The following is a 23573-nucleotide window of genomic DNA, read 5'->3' as shown; positions in this document are numbered from 1 at the left end:
GACTTCACACCCATTGGCTACATCTGTCATTTCCACTTTTAAAAACTGCAAGTCAACAACTTGGAGAGAGCTAGTGTTTTTTTCTTTTTTAATTCCACTCACATTCATAGCATGTGACCAAAATGTCACCAATTTGACCTGGACTGCATCAGTTCCACTAGCTACACCTGTCATGACCAATTTTTGCCAATTTACACAGCCAGCACACCATGTGTGTGTCAGTGTGACAGAGATCGTAGAATTTGCCTGCTACTATCCACATTTCTCTGCCTAAATTTTGATGGCCTGGACCGGTTTATTTCAGATGTTGAGAATAATTTCCATCCCCTGATACTTTACACTTGCTATAATATTAATGATAATAATAAAGTACATATTTGTAGAGGACACCTTCATCACTCTTAAGAGGTTTTCAGCGGGTCCTCAGAAGAAAAGGTACATTAAAACTCTATAAATTAAGTACAACTTAATACATACTAAGTCTAAGAAAATCTAGTAAATTGAAAGTGTGTACTAAAGTTCCTACTTAATACTATTATTTATTTTTCACAATCCGATTGCATTTTACTTCCTTACACATGTAGCAACCTAGTGTATCATCATGAGTACACATTGAAAATAAACCCTGAAATGGAAAGTATCAAGAACATGTTTAAATGATACACAATCAACAGGTGAACTAACCTCCAAAAAAATCCATCCTCACAGATAAAATTTCCACTTTCAGTTTGATTCACTTTTGCACAGGTGTATATGTAAATAACCTGAAACAAAAATCATAGCATTATCATATGATGTCTACATTCAGATTTACTTGATAATAATTTTTTTAGGAATATTTTTTCTGTATCTTTAGAGAAAGCAGGAAACCCCCAAAAACTTTTGAAGTAGCAGAGCCATTCCCAAAGCTGTGCTTCAAGGAAAATTGAATGGAGCCCAGTGCTCTGAAACTGTGAAATCCAGGGTGCCCGGCAAAGGCTTCGTATGAAAAAACTAAGGTTCCTGAGTTGCCCTAGAGCAAAAGTAAGGCGCCAGGGGCCAAGCATCATGGCTAGACTGCAGCCTTGATTCTGGCTAACAAAAATGACATAGGTAAAAGAGAAAGGTGCTCCATTTGGGATGGAAAATCCTTGAATAAAATATGGTCTACAACAAGAGAGGTAGGGGTCCTCTATGAAAGCTCTATCTGTCATGAACAAGCAGGAAGTAAACAGCAGATAAATAAAAGTACTTCTGGGCTGTCAAAAATTACACAACTTTCCCTTATGGCTACTCAAGTTTTATATGCCTCAAGGTATTTATTAGGGTAGCAGTCATCATCTAAAATTACACTTGGATGAAACTTTGGTTATTTTCCTAAATAAGTAAAATGTTGCCTCTTTCTTCTTGGTAGTCCAAGTATCAAGCTTAGAGATTCTGCATAACTTATAGAAAACGATTGCCAGCAGGCTTATGCCTCTTCACACGGTGACCATCTTATAATTTCTGGTTAACATATGTCCCTTTTGAGAAAACTTTGTAATTAAAGCCCTGAATAAATATTCACAGTCTAAGAGAAAACCAAGTACTTTAGAACAAAGTTTTATAAGTGGAAAATCAACATGTGGCTGAGAGAGGTTCGATGTGAAAGTGAAGCACCTGCGCTAATGAGATGATGATTTTTTTAAAGAATTTCTTATCATGAGCACACATTTATTTCCGCACTTTGTAAAACTATTGTCTGGTGTATGATGTATGTCATTGGTGGCATTCAAAGTGTACTCGAAATTGATTCGAGAGCATTGAAAAAAGTTTCATTTAAGTTTGAGTTCTATAAACCTGGAGCTTAGATCAGAACAGCAGAGCATGACTTGGCAAGATTAACGATGTGCGCCATGTTGCATGCATAATTGTAGCACGCTACAAAACTCACCGAACTGTTTTTTCCCGACCAGTGTAAGAAAGCCACGGTATGATTGTCTCCTGTGAGCTCAAACTCCTCTGATATCCTCGTTTTATTATGAACACGGAAAGAACCTTCGTTGCTTCGCCGAAATCTGTATCTTAACTCATTCAACTCACTGATTTCTTTCTCAAACTGAAAGTTGTCCCTTCGAAGGAATCGGAAACCTCCATCCAAGTTCTTTCTTGTCAACGGAATGTATCTCACTTGGCTGTCGTCTAGACGAAGCGCAATGGAATCTGAGATCGCGAAAAGAGTCAAAGTTAGAAAAGATCGCCACAGGATGTTTCTTGTTTGACATTTACGCTCCATTTTGATGCGAAATATTGGTGCTTTTGCGACTGTTTTGCTGCATTACAACTGCGCCGTAATAAGGACTGTCAGCGGTTATAGGGGTCTTACAATCAAGCAACTTGGATTTATAACACCCCCCTCTACATAATTCTTCCTTTTACTCTGCTTCGAGTGCATGGTCGATTTTCAAAAATGAAGCTCAACAGCAAAGTCACATCCTCGAGGAGAAAAAACCGCAAGGCCCACTTTTCTGCTCCATCCAGCGTGCGAAGAAAACTTATGAGCGCACCTCTGTGCAAGGAACTTCGCCAAAAATACAATGTCCGCTCAATGCCGATCCGAAAAGACGACGAAGTTCAGGTCACACGTGGCCATTTTAAGAGCCAACAAGTTGGAAAAGTGATCCAAGTCTACCGCAAGAAATGGATCATTCACATCGAAAGAATCCAGAGGGAAAAAGCTAATGGAGCCACTGTCAGCGTGGGCATTCACCCAAGTAAAGTGGAGATTATCAAGTTGAAGCTTGACAAAGATCGCAAGAAGATCTTGGAGAGAAAGAACAGATCTAAATTGGCCGAAAAGGGAAAGCACACAGAGGAAGAGGTGCAAGCCATGTCAACAGAATAAGTAAGTTCAAAATTTTTTGGATCAATTTGATTCTTTCAAAGTTACTCGCAGAAATAAATATTTTAGCTAATTACCAAAAGGATCAAGAGAAGCACAGCATCGCTCATGTTTCATAGACAATTGCATCAGTCCAGCTCTCAAATGTTTTGGTGGGGGGGGGGGGGGGTATAATGGCCGACTTATCTCTTTAATGGTAAATTTTGCGTTATGTATTCTTCAAGCAAAGCCCAACATCCCAAGAACTCTTTTACTTTGTTGACACGCATATGACAACTGTTGATAATGTTGCTAAATATGGTAATGAGAATTGCCTTGTACATGGAATAGGGTCTATTCTAGAAATTGGCCATAGAGAGCTCAGTGGGCCCACTTTTTCATTTTAGGGGGCCTAATTTGAAGAAAGGGGGCCAATATAATATTATAAGAGAACGAAGAACACCTTCGCGACGTGGAAAGGAATGACAAGGACACATCGAAACCAGTCGCTAGACATTTTAATTTACCCAATCATTCTAAGCAACATATGGCAATCTGCGGTCTTTCCTTGCACTTAAATGGCACGGAAAGCCGTAAAAATCTTGAACAAAAGCTCATCTTTCAAACCGGCAGTCTAAATCCCACAGGGATCAATGAACACTTTTCATTCCACTAATTTATTCATGTTTTTCTCGTTGCCATGCACCCACCAATAACGTAGCTCTATTTTCTGCCTTTAAAAGCACACACAACCCACAATTCCTCTATTCGCTCCAACGAAGGGCTAACGCTCGAAACGTCAGCTTTTGTAATCATTACGGTGGCCAATTTACCATTTCAACTTTGTTGATATATCCAATATAATATTAAATTATTATGATTATTATCATTATTATTATTATTATTATAATTATTATTATGAAAAAGGTGTCACAACATACTTGTGAATGGTTGACTGAAAGAAAACAGAGAATATTTAGGCAATTGAGACAGTAAGATACCATAGAGCAGTAGTTGTATCAATCTTTAATTGAAGGGCAATGAATTTTGTCCCATATCTGTGTTGAGCAATCTAACTTTTTGTTGGAATGATTTGTGTAGGGACACTTTAATTGGGGAAATATTGTACCAATTATCATAATTTCCCTCTGATAAGCTGTACACGTGTTTACTTTAAGACTCAGATACAATCCATATATTCCCTTTTGGAAATAAATTTCCTCTCATGGTGATGTGGGGAGACAATGAATGCTGAGGCACCACAAGCTTCTATCAAACTGCATAAAGGAAACACAGCATTGTTTTATTTTCTGCTAAACTTCTGTTAAACAACCTTCTTGAAAAACCTGGCCTTGCTCGATTGAAGGAAGGATGTTACAATATCTACCAGAAAAAACAATTGTTTTTTGGTGCTTGCTTTCCAGACTGATTTATCTTATAGTTTGGATTTATCAACAAAGTTGAAATGGTAAATTGGCCACCATAATGATAACAAAAGCTGACATTTCGAGCGTTAGCCCTTCGACAAAGGGCTAACACTCGAAATGTCAGCTTTTGTAATCGTTATGGTGGCCAATTTACCATTTCAACTTTGTTGATATATCCAAATTATTTCGTTACTCCCACCGACACAGCCCCAGTTTCTTTCAAAACTATCAGCCTTGATTTATCTTGATTGTGATGTAGGTCAAAATGGGTTGAAACTACTTTGATTTGATAATATAAATTTGTTCTGTTTTCTTGTGACAAGGTTACTGGATGTAGAACGCAAAGTTTCCACTGCTTAATGTGAGTCTTCTTCAGGCGATGGGGTCGACTGTTTGGGTTTCCCTTTGCTTTATAACAAGACACAAATCAAACTAGTTTGAATTCATTTTAACCTGAAATTATTTTGAAATACATCACTCATGTATGTTATCCAATCTAAAGAATTGCTCAATGTAAAATGTCAATCTCAATTTCAGTATTGAGGGACTAGACTGTCAGCTTACATTTAAGCTGTCCTGTTCAAACGAATATCTTTACATATTGTCATTGAGGCTTAAGATCATTTCAATGTTTTATGTGTTACATACGGTTCACTTCTGCTCAATTAATAAGTTTTTTTTTCCTCCTTCCTTTTTTCCAGATGGTTTGCTGAAGAAATGCTTCTAATCAGTTCATTTTACATCTCAGATGAAACTCAATAAAAATCTTTTGAGACTGAAGGAAAGGTGTTGTTCTTTTTAGAATTACTGGGTTTCTTTTTATTTCTCCCTAAGTGCAATCCACCTTTTTCAGTGTATTAGAACATCTCACAGAAAATGAACATGTGCTGTTCCTACTTCATAATGAGGTAGGGTGACCAAGAGATGTACACATACTGGCCAGTACACTTGAAATCAGCCTTGGTCACCGGGGTTCCATTTTGTTTTCTCTTGTACAGTACTAGAGGACCACTCAAACAGATGTGTCTCAAACTTTATTAATTCACTGTCTGACATTTGGAGATCTTTCAAACTTGTTTAATAGCTAGATATAAATGTGTAGACTGTATATAATACATGAGTAAAATCAATAGCTACAATTTCCTTTTCCCAATATATGGATGGTGCTTTGTAATGACACCATGTCATTTCACAGATGTGTTCAAAGGGATAAGGGTACCACTGTCTGCCAATGGTGGAGTAGGCAGATAAAATTCTACAGATGCCACCCACATCCAACGATTAAAATCTTAAAAGTTGGTGGCAAGAGGCCTTGTAGGCAATAGTAGATGGTTTAGTTTGAAACCCCTGCCCAAGAAGTTAACATTGCAGATAATATTAATTGAGCAAAGAAAGCCAACTCAAAGGCAAAGTTGTTCAAGTGAGCTGCAACTGTTATGATTCTTGTAAAGAGAAACCAAACACCCCTGGGACCCAAGGTGTAGGTAAACAAATAGTAAATATTCACACCCATCCTTCACTTTCACACTTTGTTGATATTTTATCTAAGCCCTACACAATGTTCTGTGGGATGTACAGAGTTTCTTTCAATGCCTGCGTAAAGACATTTGAAGAGAGATCATTACTGTGTCAGCATTATGTTTACTCCTTCAAGTGCTTTATCAAACTTGTCAGCAGAAAGCACCAGGACAGTGCGATAAGGTTTTAATTCACAATCACTTGAAGCCCATCTTCCAGCTACAAGGGTTTCATCAACATCTGCACTGGCTGTGTAACTGAAGGACAATTGACTCTCCTACAAGGAAACCAAAATTTACAAAAAAAATTGTCAAACATGTACCAGCTAAGATTAAAGATTCACGCACGATATATGATAGACTATATTTCCCTACTCAGCAAAATATCTCACTCCTGACTGGTCAATGACTAAAATATTCATAACCGGGTTACAGAGTGAAACACAAGATTTCCTTATTGTACTTTCTGTCAAAAGTTACCCTTCACAGAGAAAAAAAATGCAAATTTCTAAAAAAACCACCCCCAACAAACATGGAAATTGCTTTGTTTGTCAAAATAATAATTGCTTTGTTTGGTACATAATTATCCATTCAATATGTGACAAGAAACAAACAAGGTAGCATAAGAAAGCAACTTCATTGAGAGTGAGATGAAAAAGATTGCAAACTGGCTTATGCATATTGTGATTCATGGTTTCAGCTATGGCTTTCATAACACTACAAAAATTTCCAAAACATCATTCTTGCACCTAAAACCTCAGTTACTCTTGTATTCATGCATGTGACTTTTAATGATATGGGAATTTATTTCCAATGTGCCGTTGAAGAGGGGTGAATATTGTCCAGAGTGGTAACAATACTACAAATATTAATTATCAACCTCATCTGAAATATAATAAATTGAGAATTTCATTCTTACCCTTAGGAACACTTCATCCTCCACATTAATAAAATTCAATGTACTCGCCGACTCTTCGGTCTTGACTTTTTTAGACTTCTGTGGCATTTTGGTCTCAGTGTCTTTGTATGTCTTGCAAATCATTACAAAATAGGAGATTGGTGCATCTTCACCCTAACAAGTGTCATTTCTGAACTGAATTTCAAATCAATATACAACTTTTTTGTCAAAATTGTATGAGGAGGAGAATATTGTGACAACAGATGCATTATACGTGTATCTCTGTCTAAGTGAAAAAATACCTCTCACTGGCAAAATTACATGAATCAAGTTTAGATTTCCTTCTGTAATTGACAATGCCTGTAACAGTCCTAGCAGTGCACTAAGAGGTAGTTGCCTTTGCAGGCTGATGTAATCATTGGCAAAAGGCTGAACTTCCAATTTTAAAATGTATCAGACCCAGTTGCTAATTAATGGCATACCTTTTTATGGACCTTTTTCAGTTCAGATCTAACAAGAAAAAGAAAGACTAAATGTTATTTCAATTACAAAAAAACCGGTGAAGCGGCTCACAAAAGGTACAGAAATCAATAAAAAAAAAATTAGGAAAAAATATCCATCCCTTTGACAACAAAATTGCAAGAGCCCACTGGGCAAGTGCAATTTGTAATCTTCGAAGACATCAATCTGTGACCTGACACTGTTTGAGGACTAATCCATTAAACAATCATCTATTTAGAAGAACTTCCCTTGAAGATATATAAACAAATTAAAACATGAACACAATTTGAGATAACTCTTAAAATGTACCTTAAGGTTTTGTAAACTGGCACTGCTATCTGTGGTGGGATATTAATAAAACGTTCACTGATGAGAAATCCTACAGAATGTTGTCCATCCATCACCACAGTAAATTCTGCTTTGTCTTCTTTTGAAGCCGACTCTTGGCATTTATCAGTTAGTAGCTTTTTAAGTTGTTTGATGACATCACTTTCCTGAGTAATACAAACAGTATAATGCAGTAAATGGTTTGAACCCAGGGGTAACATGTGAAGGTGTAGTCTGATCGTCCGGGTGAGTGTAGTCCTGAGAAGGACTGTTGTCAGTGGTAGTGACTGACGTTTCGACAACCTGTGCGGAAGTCATCATCAGAGTCAAGTGAATGATCAGTTGGTTTTGCCGTGATGTTATTGGCTGTAAGACTCAAGTGACGTAAGTCGGTCGTGATTGGTCTGTTTCGATCTGTCGGTAAAGTTAGGTCGTTCTTTTTCGGTCGTTTGTGATGTTTATGTCGTGAATAAGTCGTTTGTATGGAGGTTGTCGAAACGTCAGTCACTACCACCGACAACAGTCCTTCTCAGGACTACACTCACCCGGACGATCAGACTACACCTTCACACAAACAGTATAATTGACGGTCTGGGAAGTTATCAATGAAATTAACAAATCAATTCCTTATTACTGTGGGTTTGTTCAGTTAATAAATCACAGATGACAAAAAAATGTGGTGCGAACATCAGTCAGGGACCGTGGAGAGGGAGGGGCTAGTAGGGCTATAGCCCTACCACTTTTATTGCTGGGATTTATTTTTTAGTGCTCCAGTTAAGATGGACAGAATATGGATTTTACTCCTTGAAAGTAATAAAATGCATCTGCTCTTACACATTTGCCTCAAGTCAAAGGCTCAGTAAAGCTGTGTAACATAAATGACAAACACTTCCTCAGCATTTGTTTGTATTGGCCGGATTTTTTTAAGCCCTACCACTTTAAAATGGTCTCTGTGGTTCATGTCAGTGACACACTTGGCTCCAACTCATGTGCCTTTTTTTGTTCTTACCATATTCTTAAAACTAACAAGGCACACAATTTTCTTGATCACAATGTGAAACAATCTCAGAAAAAAATTTTTCATAGGAATTCTTACTCGTTAACCTTATGCTTTTTTAAGTCAATCACAGTTGTCAATCCAAAAACACCATCTTCTGATTCATCATCATCATCATTTTTGGCTTCACCATTGCTTTCTTGGTCATCATCATTCACTACCTTTGATTTAAAGAGGCAATGAAATAATATAAGCACCTTACAAACATCACATCTCAGTTGCACAATTAGAGGTAACAATAGAACTGATATAACATTATTGCACTTGTAGCTTACAGTTTAAATCACGAGCTTGAGATTTCCATTGCTTGTTAGTTCATGAGGATAATGCCCAAGTCAACAATCAGTCACAAATTTAATAGCAAATAATCTGACTGGTTATTTTAGGTTAAATGTAGTAATCACTCAAACCTTAGCAACAAAACAGGATTATGTTGTTATTGAATAATTGAATAATTAATGAAACTAACTATCCAACTAATTGAACAGATACGAAATGGTGTAACCAATCACATTGCCATAAAATTTATATTACCAAATGGACATCACTACCACAGTGACTGATATCATATTTATTTGATTAAGCACTCTGGATGCTTAATATTTAATTGTTGAACCTTAAGGGTAGCTTCTTATTCTAGACTAGGCACTTATTAAATTTTCCCAGTTTAGAGCAAGTAACAAGTTTATTTTGTAACAAAATAATAACACAATGTAGAGATGACAAATAATTAAGAGATTTTTAGAAGCTAGTAAAGAAATAATAATAACTGCTTTTCTTGTACTCTTCAGTTTTTTTCTTTTTCCGTTTTTAATGCAGGGGGGGGGGGAGGTGGCACTTATTTGAGGTGGGGTGCTGATTTAAATAAATAAATATGGTGTGCCTGACATACCTTAATCAGAGTGGTTACTTCAGGTTGAGAAATGATCAGATCACTAAGTTTCGATAGATCCAAGGTATTTTTTAAAAACAACTGTTGATTTTAAAGTCACAAATGAAAGTCAGCCCCAAAAGACAATGTATGGGGAGGGGGGAGGGGGGAGGTGGGAGGTGGTGGAGGGGGGTTAAAAATACTTCTCCAAGTGCTGCTTGATACAACTGCAGGGAAAATACAATGTAGGTTTTGACAGATGTTTGCTTTTTAAGTCTTTCAAGTTTGCAACCCTTAATTATTATCAGTACTCATTAGATATAAAACACAGATGCATTTAATTAACTTTCTTGTGTATCAATTAATCACTGGTAAATATTATTAAAGTTTAAAGTTATTTTGTCTGGATTATTTGCTGGCAAAAAAGTGTAATTGTCTGGCTGACTATATTTACAACAAGGATGATGTAGATTATCGAGTTCTACTGTACTTGCAAATCTTTTTCCTAATGTCCAACCAAAGATGTTGCCATATGCTAACTGAAAATAGCAGCAAGTAATCAAATGCAGTACTAACTGAGCAAGATGCTCCGGCTAAGTTTTATTACTGACTCACTTGCTGTAACAGGCACCGTATTCCACCAAAATCTTCTTCAGTAGGAGGAAATGCTTCAAATTCAACTGGAATCTCCTGAAACATCAACCAGTTCCATATCAATGCTATATCAAAAACTCTTATTATTTAATTTATTTATTTATCAAAAACTCTTCTGCAATGATATAAAGAACACAGATGATTTTGCATCAAAGTTTGACCACTTGCAGCTTTTATTTACAAGTACACCCCTGACAGAAAGATACAACACTTCATCATGCATGCACTTCTTTGATAACAGAAAACACTGGGAAAAGAAAGAGATTGCCTTTAGGACTAAGACTTTGATTCAGAATAGAATGGGATTAAATGGAAATCTTTCCACCCTGACCAATGTCATGGAGAAAATATGAATATTCCTTCAATCAAATGCAACAAAAAAAATATTCTGCATTATTTCAATGCACCAGACGTTTTACTATGAAGTTTTTTATAGTTTTGCAACGCTTCCAAGTGGTATACCATGGAATAACACAAGTATCTCTCGTATTTTCTTGGTATACGCACAAACTTCGATCGGCAGAGACGCAAGCCTTCACATCTTCGACAAGCGTAAGTTTGCACGTGTTAAAAACTTGGTTATGAAAAAGTCTGCGAAATGGAAATGGTGTGTTCTTACCATATTTTCATCAAAGCTTTCATCTGAGCCATCCGTTTCTACCTCTGATGATGAACCCTCGTCAGAAGTTTCATCGCTTTCTTCTTGCCTTCTTTTTTCGCCCTTTTGCAAGGCTTTTTCTTCGACATCGTCCGACTCCGAGGAATCCGCCATCTTGAAAGAGAATGTAGGTTGACTTAACATGAAGTACCTGGCAAAAGATGAACCTCGACCCATTCCTCCTGTGTTAAGAGAAAAACAAAATGGCGGAGTGACAGTTGGGCGAGCAAGCAACTTGTCATGTTTTTGCAAGCAATTCTTGGGAGTTTTGGAAAATATAGTGGAGATGACTACTGAAAGTGTTGTAGAAAGCTCGCTACTAGGACTTTCAAGAGGTAAAATGAAACAGATCCTTACGGTAAAGACTTGGCTGGTAACCGAAATTAGAATCAGTACGACCTCATATCTGTTTAGTAAGCTTTATGTCTTGTATTTTTGCTTTAGCTACTACTGTTGATGATGAGGAATATACGTCTCGTTATTGGCCGAAGCTAGAAGGCGCGATTTTATTAATTTTACAACAAAATCCTGGAGAATTTATCCCGATTTCGTATGAAGAAATGTACAGGTAAGTTTATGTTTGGCATAGATATACATAAACAAACATTAACAACATTTGCGTAAGCTAATACTTATATTGAAATGAAGTTGGACTAATTTTCCTCCTTTTGTTATCTACCATATTAATTGCAACAACGCGACTTTGACTAAAACGTTCGCCTTGTTGCAATTTAAAACATGATAATTGATCAGGAAATTCTCTGAGATTAGCAACTTTTTGTTTTGTTATCAGCATCGCTTAATTTTTCTTACTACAAACTGATTAGGGCTTAGGATCTATAGTAACTTTTTTTCCCTTAAATTCCATCTGGACTCTAAGGATTCAGTTAAAAATATACAAATGTTCAAAATAATCAAAATTCTTTTCAAGATCCTATCATTTTCCAAAGAAGTTTTTGTAATTATGATCTTTGAAGATAGGATTTTAAAGGATCTTTTCGAAATTTTATGGTTATCAAGATCATTAATAATAATAATTCAACATTTATATAGCGCAAACTACTATATAGATAATCAGTCGCGCTTTACAATCAGTTAAGGTGAGATCAGACGTCAGAATTCATCAGGCGCAATATGCAGCCACTTCAGTCCATGTATTGATCTCACCTTCCCTCCCCAATTCACCCTAGATTAGACACTACACAAAGATAGACCACAACACTGGGCACTATGTGCCCTACTCTTTTCGAAGAGTGTGTGGGTTCTTTAATGTCCCACAGTTTTTATCACATATAAGGGCTTGTGAGACGGGACCTCCATTTATTGTCCCTATCCGAGAAGACTAGAAAGTCTAACCATTTGCAGATATTATTACAAAGACAGCACTTTCTTCTCAGTTGTTTAAAGACCCTGAGTGTTGGTTCGGCCGGAGTCGAACTCTCGACCTCCCACACAACAGTCCAGCGCTATACCAATTGAGCTAACTGGGAGGCGGTTTTGTACACCCCATTTGACATTGGTCAGGGTGGAAAGATTTCCATTTAATCCCATTCTATTCTGAATCAAAGTCTTAGTCCTAAAGGCAATCTCTTTCTTTTCCCAGTGTTTTCTTTTATCAAAGAAGTGCATGCATGATGAAGTGTCGTATCTTTCTGTCAGGGGTGTACAAGATCAATCCACAAGTGCTCTTTAGATTGCTAATGACCCACCCTTTCATTTAGATCTTGATTAGGAAGAAGTGGGAAGTCTAGAATGTGCTGCACCAGGAAAGAGTTTTTCTTAATATCCACTAAGCTTCTTCTTTTTGATACCACAACGATGATATTTATCTATTTAATTGCTTTCACCACGAAGTGTGGGACACACAACAGAGTGAGGCTCCAAATTAAGTGTGCCGTTAAGATAGGCACCGTGAGAATAATAAAGTGTCTTGCCCAAGGACACAAGGCATTATCCCGGCCAGCTCTTGAACCTGGGCCTCTTAACACAGAGTCCAGTGTACTGACCACTAGGCCACTGGGCCTTCTTTTATTGTTGCATTAGGACTAAAATCTGTAAAGCAATTCTGAGATATCATAGTGTTCTCTAGGCATTGCTCACCACAAACTCTGGGCTATAAGATAGAAATCTTCAGCTAAATTTTATGACATGAGCTATTTGTCATTGGGATGTGGTGAACCTATATAAAGTACTTTTTCCTGTTACTTCACACTATCACCCAGCAACTATATTTCCTGATGAAAACCCTGTTTGTCCTGTAAGGTTTTTTCACCTGGAAAGCTAACTTTTCTTCCATGATTATCTTCTCAGCACTGTATATAAATGTGTATGCCAGCAGTACTCTGACAAAATGTACAACAATCTGATGGAACTTGTGACCTCCTATCTTAGACGAGTAGCTGAAGAACTACAGGTAAGCACAGATAGTTATTAGGCTGACTAGTCAGGAAATACGATAGATCTGTTTGTTACATGCTTTTGTTCACTTTATCCTTTTAATTACCCCTTTAAGTGATTATCAGCTAATTTCTCGTCACAGTATCACAGTGGAATCACACATTCAGGTCTTGAGAATAAAAGAAATCATAACCAACTAAAGGAGCTCTTGATTGTTACACAAATTCTCCTTGTTAGCACCACAGGAAATGTATGGAGAACAGTATATTTTTTTGTTTTGTTTTTCATTTTAACAACTTTACCGGGTGTGACTAGACCTGGAAGGGTTAGTGCGAACAGAACACAAGGTGCATGCGAGGCACCACCCCTCCCCCCAATTCACTCTGGATAGACACTGCACAGACAGACCACAACACCGGGCAGTACGTCCCCTACTCTTTTCGAGGAGTGTGTGGGTTCTTTAACGTCCCACAAATTTAAATCACATATAAGGGCTTGTGAGACGGGACCTCCATTTATCATCCCTATCCGAGAAGACTAGAAAGTCTAACCGTTTGCAGATATTATTACAAAGGCAGCACTTTCTACTCAGTTATTTAAAGACCCTGAGTGTTGGTCCAGCCGGATTTGAACTCTTGAGCTTCCACACAACAGTCCGGCGCAATACCAATTGAGCTAACCAGGAGGCAAATAGAGAATATGCATACTGATGTTAGGGTGTAATGAGGCTATAGGCTTTTGGACCTGACCATGCACTACAGATAACAGGGTTCCCATGCTCCATGAAAGTCCTTGAAAGTCCTTGAATTTAATTTTTTGTTTTCAAGGACTTCAAAACCCTTGAATTTAGACTCATGTCCTTGAAAATTTCTGAAAAGTCCTTGAAAATAAGTGCAGATGAATCATAGTCTAAGTTTTCTTTTGTTTCTGGTGTTGAAAGTGTAAGTCTTTGGTACAAATCACAAAAATGAGTTTTCCTTTCAAATCCTGTGTCCAATTATGCTGTTTGACATTGTGATTTTTGTATATTTTGTACCTTACAAAGAAATGATTGTGTTTCTACCTTTTACTTTTAACAATAAAGAGCAATGTTTTTTACTGTATTTATTCGTATAAGCCAAACTTGGCTATAAGCCGAGACCCTAGACTTCGGTCTGTTTTAATCAGGAAGGTTTTTAAAACCTGTAAATTGAAAATACTCGGCAAGAAGCCGAGACCATATTCAGAGAATTCCATTCTTGAACAAACTGAAATGAACGCAAACGTTTCGAAACAGAAAAGAGTTTCAATGCAGTATTGCCATCGAAAACAATTCCAAGGTAACCAGAGAGTAAGTCATCAGTGAGTCACTAGAGGAAAGATCAAGAGAACCCCTTTAATGGAGAGTTCAAGATGTCAGTGAAATGCACCAGGATGGGCCGTTACACTCCGAAATATCCGCAGCTGGATGAGAGATTACTTGACTAGTTTACAGAGCAGAGAAGCCAAGATAAGTTTTCTTTTTACGTGATCACAAATTTCAACACAGTAACATGTGACGAGTTTGTTTACCAATTGTGCAAATGGGCAATTCTGATTGGTCAGTTTCGAAATTTTTAAAACACTTTCACAAGATCTATACACTCGTTCAAAGCCCGCAGAATCTCTAATACTCTAGACAGCATGGAAGATGAAGCAATCTACTCGGAATAAATGGCAGAACTAGCGGATGAGGAGGAGATGGACGATAAATATCTGTGCCGACACTGAGGACGAGCAATAAGCCATATTTACTAAGCATCGAAAACAACAAACCGCTCCTTTGGAAGCAACCACATGAATAAAGTCAACCACATGAATAAAGTCAACCAACGTATATGTGCACGATCCTTGGCAGTAAAGCACTATTTAAGCAATAGTGAAAATCAGACCTGAAAAAAATTTAGGCCTGTACGGGATTCGAACCACTGACCTCTGCGATACTAGTGCAGCACTCTTACCAATTGAGCTAACAAGCCAACTGGGAGCAGGCCATCAAATTAACTCGACATAAACCCGTAGATGATAAATCAAACAACAAATATATATGAAATACATATATATGAACTGCAGTTATGAAACGTATATGTGCACGATCCTTCGCAGTAAAGCACTATTTAAGCAATAGTGAAAATTACAGGCCTGAATTTTTTTCAGGTCTGATTTTCACTATTGCTTAAATAGTGCTTTACTGCGAAGGATCGTGCACATATACGTTTCATGACCGCAGTTCATATATATGTATTTCATATATATTTGTTGTTTAAAGTCAACCAACTTCAACTTGTTTTGTTATTTACTTCTGCATGTAATATCTCAGCTTATAGACGAATATATCATTTTATGTTTCCTTTGAATTTGCTGTTTCAAAAAAATTATGTTTGGAAAAACACTAAGCTTTAAGCCGAGAACCCTTCTCTAGCTCAAATTTTTGAGATTTTGGTAAAGTTTTGTGAAAAAATCACTCAGCTTATAGATGAATAAATACAGTTTTTCTATTAGCTCCTATTTAATGCAAAAGGTCTTAAATTTGAGATCCAAGGTCCTTGAAAATGACCTAAAAAGTCCTTGAAAGTCCTCAAATTGGGTCAATGTGATGGACATTATGTCATTGTGTGGACATCATGTTCCATCTCCAAGCTGAGACTTTCTTCTAAAATGACCTTTACCAGGGGATGCTTTTTTAGTATTCCCAAGAACTGTTCTTTACCCAAGAGTCATTTCCCTAAGCTTACTAAGCTCTATTTTGCTTGTTGAAATTTGTAGGTGACCCCAGCTGAAGCTTATCTTGAAAAGTTTAATTTTGCAATGGCACAGTTCTTTCAAGCAGTTAGTGGAATAGTAGCCATCTTTAGTTACATGGTGAGATATTTTCATAATGCTTAAATAAGTGATTAATTACACCTGCGAGACAAACTTTGGTTGCATAAATAATGAGGAATACGTATATATACTGTATCTTATTACAATACTAATAATAATTTAGATCATTAGTAATGTTATTAGTATATTTGATAACATATATATATTAGTATAGTATAACTTCTCCTCACAAATGTAACATGTTATTTAGCACTGAGAATTTCCAACCTGATTAACTGGAGAAAGTTTTCTTGATGTAGAAACTATGTTGAAGCCGAGAGAATTCCTGTATTGATCTAGGGAATGGTAGTGAAGGCGCAAGATTAGAATGTCGCAAACTTTCCTTTATATTAACCTAAATCTTTGGCCTGTGGAAATATCACATGAGCCATGGCCTTGGAACAAACGTGCAAATCAATATCAGTGTGGGGGGAAAGAAATTACTGAAAGTAAGAATGAACGACTGTGAATATATAAATATCATTTATTTGAACTGCAGATTAATAAATTAAGATGGTGCTGTTGTGAAAAGGAAAAAAATGAGTATATGCTGCAATGGTTACAGTCATCTTCATCTGTTATTGTTATTTTTCTTCTTTTCTTACAGAATCGATTTTATGTTTCACCAAAACTTCATACTGATTTGCAAGCAGAATTGTGGAAACTGTTTACAAACCTTGTAGCTGACAATGCATTCCTGTTCAGTAAGTCAACCATTTCTTTGCATTTAAATTTATACTTATACTTATTTCTTTGCATTTAAACTTATACTTATACTTATTTCTTTGCATTTAAATTTATACTCATACTTATTTATTTATACTGTTAAGTTGCAAAAAAGTTAAAGCCACAGGGCTTCTAATTGGCTGATTCATAATGTTCCCAGTCAGTACACAGCAACAAATGTTCATTCCGTAGTGAACTACCTGTGTGCTGACTTCATCTCTCCATACCTGTGCAAGGGAGGGGTTTTTATAAGAGCAGTTGCTCCAGTAGTAGAAGTCCCTCTTAGTCAAGGCTCTTGGGTTAAGTTTGTTGTAGTCATTGCTCCAAGGGTATGCTTTTGTAAGGCCAGCAAGCCATTCAGTTTTTGATTAAACAGGCTGGCCACTTGCTTAGTTTGTGTGGCTGACCTACTGTTGTGTGCTGCAGTATCTGGTTCTCTTTCATGAATAACAACAATTATTCGTGTAGTTGATGCTAGTCATTGACCAACCAATCAACAAACTATATCAAAGACTGGGGAGAAAGACAGACTGACTGACTGACTGGCTGACTGGCTGACTGACTGACTGACTGACTGACTGGCTGACTGACTGACTGACTGACTGACTGATTGACTGACTGACTGACTGACTGACTGGCTGACTGGCTGACTGACTGACTGACTGACTGACTGGCTGACTGACTGACTGACTGACTGACTGGCTGACTGACTAACTGACTGACTGACTGGCTGACTGACTGACTGGCTGACTGACTGACTGACTGGCTGACTGACTGACTGACTGACTGGCTGACTGGCTGACTGACTGGCTGACTGACTGACTGGCTGACTGACTGACTGACTGACTGGCTGACTGACTGACTGGCTGACTGACTAACTGACTGACTGACTGACTGGTGGACTAAATACCTACGACAAAGGGCTAATGCTCAAAACGTCAGCTTTTGTAATCGTTACGGTGGCCAATTTACCATTTCAACTTTGTTGATATATCCAAATTATTTTGTTACTCCCACCGACGCAGCCCCAAACAGTTTCTTTCGAAACTATCAGCATTTATTCATAAATACCTACTGACTGACTCTGTGGCTGGCTGACTGACTGACTGACTGACTGACTAACTGATGGACTGAATATTGACTGACTGGCTGACCAACTGGCTGACTGACTGACTGATTGACTGGCTGGCTGACTGACTGACTGATTGAGTGACTGGCTGGCAGACTTGTTGGCTGGCTGATTGGCTAACTGATGGACTGAAGACTGACTGACTGATCTGCAAAATGACTTGCTGGCTCACTGAATTACTGATGGTCTAAGACACTGATGGACTGAATAACTGACTGACTGCCTTTGTGCTGGTAATTCAATATGACATAGCTGAAGTTTCTCTGAATTATCTGTTTCCTCATAGGAGTGATTGACGAGGTTTCATCTAAGCCATTTGGTGTCAATCCACAGATATTGATGTCCATTATCAAAGGACTTTATTCACTCAAACCAGGTTTGTGTAGCACTCTCTTGATTTCTTCATCTCCGATTGGTTACGTATAGTAATAATATTATTCTTTTTGCAGAGTTTTCTGAGCGCAATCCAATGCTCTTTGCCCGATTTATTCCCAACATTTTACCCCCAACACAGTTTGACCAGCTACCAAGTCTAATTCAAGAAGACCGTTTGTTACAGGAGGACCTGGTGACGAGCCAGGGCTTTTCAAGGTAAGAGGTGTGTTGTGTTGTGTTCCATAAGTAATCCGGGATCGCATGGTTTGCAAGACTAAGCTTGGTGATTGGTCCAGAAAACTGGTACCACTTTTCAACTAATCAGATTCAAAGCCCAAAACCAGTTTCAACCTCTTCACGGACGATTTTCCAGCTTCTCATGCCGGTTGCATGAGGTCACCTCGAGTTATCATTGGTTCCTTGCATTTGCATATGGCTTTCCTAGTTACTTCGAGTTAGGTTTGTGACATTCATCGGAAAGCGCCTTAAAGAACGAGCTTTTGAAGACAGAGTCGGATTTGTCTTGATTGGCTCGGTCACTAAGTTATGTAGTTCCTGGTAGTTCTCTTGTTTTAGTCCAAATCCGCGAAGGGCTTTAAGGGTCTTCATTTACTTGCTTTTATCAAGTTTTTCCAAGCCTAATTGATACGAAACTTGGTTCTACTACTTACGAAATCTAAATGTTAGTGTAAAGAGCTTTTAATTTGAGCGTTATAGAGCTATTTTCAATGGAGTATAGGAAAGTAAACCAGGATTGCTTTGGTTTACTTTGCTTCGCTCTGTGATTGGCCCAGAGAACTCGCGCCACTTCCTCAACCGATCAGATGTAAAACTAACACCAATGGCAACTTGGTCGCCCGCGTTTTCGCGCGCTTTAAATTGGTTATTTTTATGTTGAGTTCTCATTAGCTATAGGTATTTTCGGCTCTTTTGATTGGCTGCTGTGATGACTTTGGTTTGAGTTTATGACACTCAATCGAAAGGCGCTCTGAAGTAAAACTCAACACAGTTCCAGATTACTTGCGACACCCAACTTGAAGTGACTTCAATTTTATTTCTTTCCAATTTAGAGAGGACACGGGAAAGAAAAGGAGAGGAGAAGATTTCCAAGGCAGATAGGGAACGAATGACTGCCTACACTATTTTAAATCGAACGAAACTATAGCGCAGAAGGAATGAAATCTCAAGGAAAGCGTAACGACCCAACAAAAAAGAAAAGACAACGAATCTACTGAGAAATGTTGTGAAAAGGACACCTCATTCTGGTGTATACCACAGCATAACCAGAGGCATGGCAGTTTCGGCTCTTTCACCTATTTTATCTCGCTCTTTTCTGTTTTCCAAAAATCAAAGGCTTCTTCCCATTTTTTTTTGCGCATCAGAAAACATGTAGAGTTCTTAAATATGGAAATTATACCTGTCGGGTCGTATCAGGTGATTTAGGACTAAGGTAAACAAGTGAAATCTCCACGAGTTTAGTTTTCATGACTGCGAAACTTTAATGGACGTTACCCAGTTTACGCCGCTGGATTACACGAAACACAGCTATGAGACAAATATGGACACCAACTGAATTACGGATGAAAATAATTTCTGTTTGGGGAAGAGAGATGTTAAATGTTTGGTGCAATTACTGGAGGGGGGCATTCCTCAATACAAACTTCAAGAAGTGCTGGTCGAAAAATCTCGAACCACTCCGAAATACTCAAAGATGACAAATTTCTGTTTTGTGGGCGTGGCCCCAATTCATTTCACCCCTACGAAGTATCGCTCTAACGTTGGGTAACTATTTATAACTAAGTAATTTCGAAATTAAAGTTATTCCCGATCGCGCAATGGATCCCGTCATTTTACAGATCGATAACTTTAATGAACCCAAAAATGTACCTTGGCGATTGAAGAAACGGCCATGTTAGCTTTCGACACCTTCAGGGGCACCAATCTGTTGATTTTACTCCTAAGAGGAACAAAACCCTGTGTCATTTTCCTGTGGGAGTATCCCTCGACTTTTGAATTTTTGCCTATTGGTGCAGACTGCACAAAAAGTGAATTTCTGTCGATAAGATTGGTACAATTATAATCTTATGTAATAGCCTGGGCAATGTGGTCGAGAGTATAACAGAATGTTTCAAGTTTTTCAGACATTCATTCGTCAATTGAAACCTTAAAACCTAAAAATGAACCGATGTAGTAAATATTCCAGCAAATAAAAAGTATTTTGTTTGATAACTTTACGTTTTGAAAGAATTGATTTTCCTCTCAACGATAAGTAACCACACCCCATAAGTCTCAAGCCCGCGTTGCAGACGTATTTTTTGTGATTAAAAGCCTCCATCTTCGATCACAAAGCAGAGGAAGAATCAACCTTGCTTGGTGTCGTCGCGCAACGCGCTCTGGAGGGTAGCGCATTGGTCGAAGAGAAGACGCATTGCCTAATGAGAACAAATAACTCATGCGCAAGACTAACCTGGTGGAGTAGTTATTATGCTAAGCCGCTCTTCTACTTCCTGGGTAAACAGACTTTAAAACTCTTCTTATCACGAGAAACCACTGACAGCAGTTTACTTAGATTCTACCAGTTAGATAAAACATCTAGCTTGAGGAACAGGCATAAATTTTCTTGCTTTCAGACGTGCAAACGCGAGGCTAAGTCGCGGTAGAACACGTAGGGTGAGTCGTGCACGAGAAGAAGAGCACTCCTTCGCTTGTGCGCATCTCGCCTCTCGCGATTGTTTCACGCCAGCCCCCTGCTATCTGCTCCCCTGAAAACGCGAAAAAAAAACTGAAGCCTGATCCGCGCACCATTATTCGCCTGGGATCTTAGGTTGCCAGTGATAGCGGGAGAGGTCCTTACGTCCCTAAACGCCACTGGTACTGTGAAAAAAACATTTCTGCAGAGTACCTGACAATTAGACTACCGAGCAACGTGACATTCTTTATTAAATTAAAATATTTTTCATCCCTGACTTTAGCTTAGTCTAGTCTTTCGAGTACAACGAGAGAAATATACATGTTCTTGCCTCACAAACATAATTTTTAAAATGACTATATTTTATTGTTATTGCAGTGATTTTGTGTGAAATATACGGACCGTAGTGAGTTAATTATCCGCCACGAGCTACTCCACTTCGGTGAATCAAGTAGTTTTTAGCTTGTTGGTCGTCGCGCTGTCCGTACTGGTTTATGTGCGCTTAACATGAATTGAAAGAAAACTAAGTCCCTGTACGAGTCGGGAAAGATGACAGGGGCTATCAACGTCCAGATATAGATGAACGTGCTAAAGATGGCAGCAGACAGTCGAATCCAGACTGCTCCCCATCCGCAAACTAACTTGACACTGAAATGTTGAGCCTCTTCTGGCCGGTACCAGCTAGTTAATGTCATCATGGAATAAAGAGCAGCCAGACAAAAAAGCACTTGGAAAAACGAATAACTGTAGGCCACGCCGTCATGCTCATCGTCAAAAACGCAACCGCCTTCCTCGAAAACGCCGACACGCACCATAGTTTCTTCTGTATTGGGTACCTCGCGAGTTTCGTGTGTTTGCGTGCGTGTAGAATGTCCTGATTGAAGTTTGCCGTACTGCGGAGCGCGAACGTTGCGTAAACAAGCGTAGATTAATACAAAGAACATGAATCCTAGACTTAACAGTATTTGAATATTACTGAATGGAGTCCCAGGGAAGAGATAGTCACGTGATGGGTTACAAACTTCATCGGGTTCATTTGACAACGCTAACCACGTGATGAAGGTATTGTAAGCGGTGGCGACCGCTGCTTGTAGGAGTCCCGAACGCGGGCGTGCTTCTTGAACAACAGGATTAACAGAAATATAAGTGGCAGCTACACAGAGATAAACATTAAACGTTATGAAAAACATGTTATTATGGCAGCCGGGTGCCCATGCGTAGAGAATATAGAAGGATACGATTGAGATAATAGAGATTGCGTAAAGTGTTATGGTGGGTATCCACAGAACCATATACCATAAGTTCAACTGTGCGTAAGATGTTGAGGCTTCGAGCCTCTCCACGCAGCTGACATTCCACCCATGTACAAAGTCAATTAACAGCACAAATTGCAAAATGATAAAAGCAAACCCTCCGTTTAAGCCAAAGAATGTCCACACTTCACCAGTGTATTCCGAATGCGGTATAAGCAAAAATGAAAACGTTAATAAAGATAAAGTCAAAATTTTCACTCCCCAAAAGCCATTGTTGATCCGTGCTCGGCTATCACGACTCGATGACACCCCATATAAAGCCAAGCTCTGGATTAAGTAGAAGATGGCTAAGATAAAAAGAACCCTGTACACAGAGGCGTAGCTAAGTAATGTGTCACAGAAAAAATAGGAGACAGTTTGGCAAAAGTCATCGCCAAGAATGTGTCTTGTTCTTGGTGTCAGCAAAAAGCAACATAGCAAGCAAGCTCCTAGTAGAAGTCCAATGTACGACATTCGGGTGAAAATTGACTGGCGAAGCCGAACTCGAGGACGGAAACAACGTGCACAAAAATGTAAGCCGCAGCATAGAACTATGTCGAGTTTATAACAGACTTCAAGAAACGTATCTATTACTCCTCGAAATCTTGAATTTTCATTAGCGTTTGTTTCGCTGTTTCTTGGGTTTTCCACAATAACTTCATGAGTCGACGAAGTTGACGTAGTCGCCATTGAATTCGTCTCCACCTTTCAACGGTTTTTTCAACGCGTCGATTGAAAACCAACTCTTTCCTCAATTTCGTGGTTGAGAGCTTGAAGTGAAAAAAAGCAATGTTGTTAGTCTTTTTAACACGTGTCAGTGATTTAGGGAAACCTTAAATATTTAATGTTGCATGTTCCCTTTAAGCCATTGTTGTGGGTTCTTTGTTCTATCTACGAAATCAGGAAACCACAAGTACGACCCCAAGAAATTCAATTATCGTAAAGGGTCTGAAATAGTTGAATTTAAAAGCGATAAAGAAAAGAAAAGAATTAATACCTATGATGCCTACATGGCATGGTCGACATAACTTGAATTGGCTCCTTACTGATTCTTATTAAGTAGCGTTATACAAACAAAATCTGATTCGCTTCAGCTTGTAATCAGGGCTGCTTCTTCTTCCGATGGATGGTTTTATAAAACAATATGTCAACGGCTTCATGATTTTTCGCTGAATACTTTATGACCGAAAAATTTTCTGTGTCGTCTGGAAGTATTTTTTATCGATCAGTGGGGCGATGTTTTTTTTGTAAGAATACTTGTAATTTATTTTACCTTCTCCGAATTAGCCCTAGCCTCTTTTTCATAACGAGGCCCGGTGCCCAATAGTGCAATGAA

At 38.3% G+C, this 23573-nt stretch overlaps 4 protein-coding genes and 1 pseudogene across 8 annotated transcripts in view; 2 read left to right on the top strand and 3 right to left on the bottom strand.

The window, feature by feature from the left end:
- The window catches only part of LOC111337120 (VPS10 domain-containing receptor SorCS1), a 29600-nt gene extending 27292 nt beyond the window's left edge, over positions 1 to 2308 (bottom strand). For both annotated transcript variants that reach the window (XM_088725768.1, XM_088725774.1), the window contains exons 1-2: positions 1913 to 2308; positions 685 to 764 (exon numbers count right to left, since the gene is read on the bottom strand). In XM_088725768.1, coding sequence (XP_088581894.1) covers positions 685 to 764; positions 1913 to 2254 — 422 coding nt within the window. In that variant the 5' untranslated portion in view covers positions 2255 to 2308. The remainder of the gene's footprint in view (positions 1 to 684; positions 765 to 1912) is intronic.
- A 73-nt stretch (positions 2309 to 2381) lies between these two features.
- On the top strand, positions 2382 to 5051 carry LOC111337130 (large ribosomal subunit protein uL24). Of its 2 annotated transcripts, none has more exons than XM_022943363.2 (2): positions 2382 to 2863; positions 4968 to 5051. In XM_022943363.2, the coding sequence occupies exon 1, from the start codon at positions 2429 to 2431 to the stop codon at positions 2861 to 2863; it is 435 nt and encodes a 144-aa protein (XP_022799098.1). In that variant the 5' UTR covers positions 2382 to 2428; the 3' UTR covers positions 4968 to 5051. The 2 variants fall into 2 exon arrangements, with proteins under 2 accessions (XP_022799098.1, XP_088581922.1); XM_088725796.1 differs by having other exon boundaries at positions 4590 to 5051.
- Positions 5052 to 5287: 236 nt separating this feature from the next.
- LOC111337127 (protein BCCIP homolog) lies at positions 5288 to 10895 on the bottom strand. 2 transcript variants are annotated; one of them, XM_022943361.2, is made up of 8 exons: positions 10711 to 10895; positions 10053 to 10127; positions 9459 to 9539; positions 8614 to 8727; positions 7492 to 7676; positions 7164 to 7191; positions 6703 to 6855; positions 5288 to 6061 (listed from the first exon to the last, which is right to left on the bottom strand). In XM_022943361.2, the coding sequence occupies exons 1-8, from the start codon at positions 10891 to 10893 to the stop codon at positions 5888 to 5890; spliced, it is 993 nt and encodes a 330-aa protein (XP_022799096.2). In that variant the 5' UTR covers positions 10894 to 10895; the 3' UTR covers positions 5288 to 5887. The 2 variants fall into 2 exon arrangements, with proteins under 2 accessions (XP_022799096.2, XP_088581912.1); XM_088725786.1 differs by having other exon boundaries at positions 6703 to 6813.
- Positions 10896 to 10923: 28 nt separating this feature from the next.
- Positions 10924 to 20490, top strand: LOC111337129 (CDK2-associated and cullin domain-containing protein 1). The gene is made up of 8 exons (XM_022943362.2): positions 10924 to 11084; positions 11194 to 11317; positions 13060 to 13162; positions 15931 to 16026; positions 16634 to 16730; positions 18168 to 18257; positions 18331 to 18472; positions 19327 to 20490. Exons 1-8 carry the CDS (start codon positions 11036 to 11038, stop codon positions 19373 to 19375), a joined length of 750 nt encoding a protein of 249 aa, XP_022799097.1. The 5' UTR covers positions 10924 to 11035; the 3' UTR covers positions 19376 to 20490.
- A 681-nt stretch (positions 20491 to 21171) lies between these two features.
- Positions 21172 to 23492, bottom strand: LOC111337144 (putative serine incorporator pseudogene; annotated as a pseudogene). The gene is made up of 2 exons (XR_015988946.1): positions 23235 to 23492; positions 21172 to 23007 (listed from the first exon to the last, which is right to left on the bottom strand). The product of XR_015988946.1 is annotated as a putative serine incorporator pseudogene (transcript).
- Between the last annotated feature and the right edge of the window lie 81 nt (positions 23493 to 23573).

Source organism: Stylophora pistillata, chromosome 1 (assembly GCF_964205215.1).
Source record: "Stylophora pistillata chromosome 1, jaStyPist1.2, whole genome shotgun sequence".
Classification (NCBI taxonomy): domain Eukaryota; kingdom Metazoa; phylum Cnidaria; class Anthozoa; order Scleractinia; family Pocilloporidae; genus Stylophora; species Stylophora pistillata.
The sequence above is the reverse complement of the archived record's forward strand: the minus strand, read 5'-3'. Positions and strand labels throughout refer to the sequence as shown.

What these genes read in the sequence shown, in the direction of transcription:
- LOC111337130 (XM_022943363.2), top strand. Translation starts at nt 2,429, where the DNA reads ATGAAGCTCAACAGCAAAGTCACATCCTCGAGGAGAAAAAACCGCAAG.
- LOC111337127 (XM_022943361.2), bottom strand. Translation starts at nt 10,893, where the DNA reads ATGTTAAGTCAACCTACATTCTCTTTCAAGATGGCGGATTCCTCGGAG. An exon ending in TACGGTGCCTGTTACAGCAA is followed by an intron (nt 9,540 to 10,052) that starts GTGAGTCAGTAA and finishes TAAAATCAACAG; the next exon opens with TTGTTTTTAAAAAATACCTT. An exon ending in TTGACTTAAAAAAGCATAAG is followed by an intron (nt 7,677 to 8,613) that starts GTTAACGAGTAA and finishes TGTATTACTCAG; the next exon opens with GAAAGTGATGTCATCAAACA.
- LOC111337129 (XM_022943362.2), top strand. Translation starts at nt 11,036, where the DNA reads ATGACTACTGAAAGTGTTGTAGAAAGCTCGCTACTAGGACTTTCAAGA. An exon ending in GAGTAGCTGAAGAACTACAG is followed by an intron (nt 13,163 to 15,930) that starts GTAAGCACAGAT and finishes TGAAATTTGTAG; the next exon opens with GTGACCCCAGCTGAAGCTTA. An exon ending in ACTTTATTCACTCAAACCAG is followed by an intron (nt 18,258 to 18,330) that starts GTTTGTGTAGCA and finishes TTCTTTTTGCAG; the next exon opens with AGTTTTCTGAGCGCAATCCA.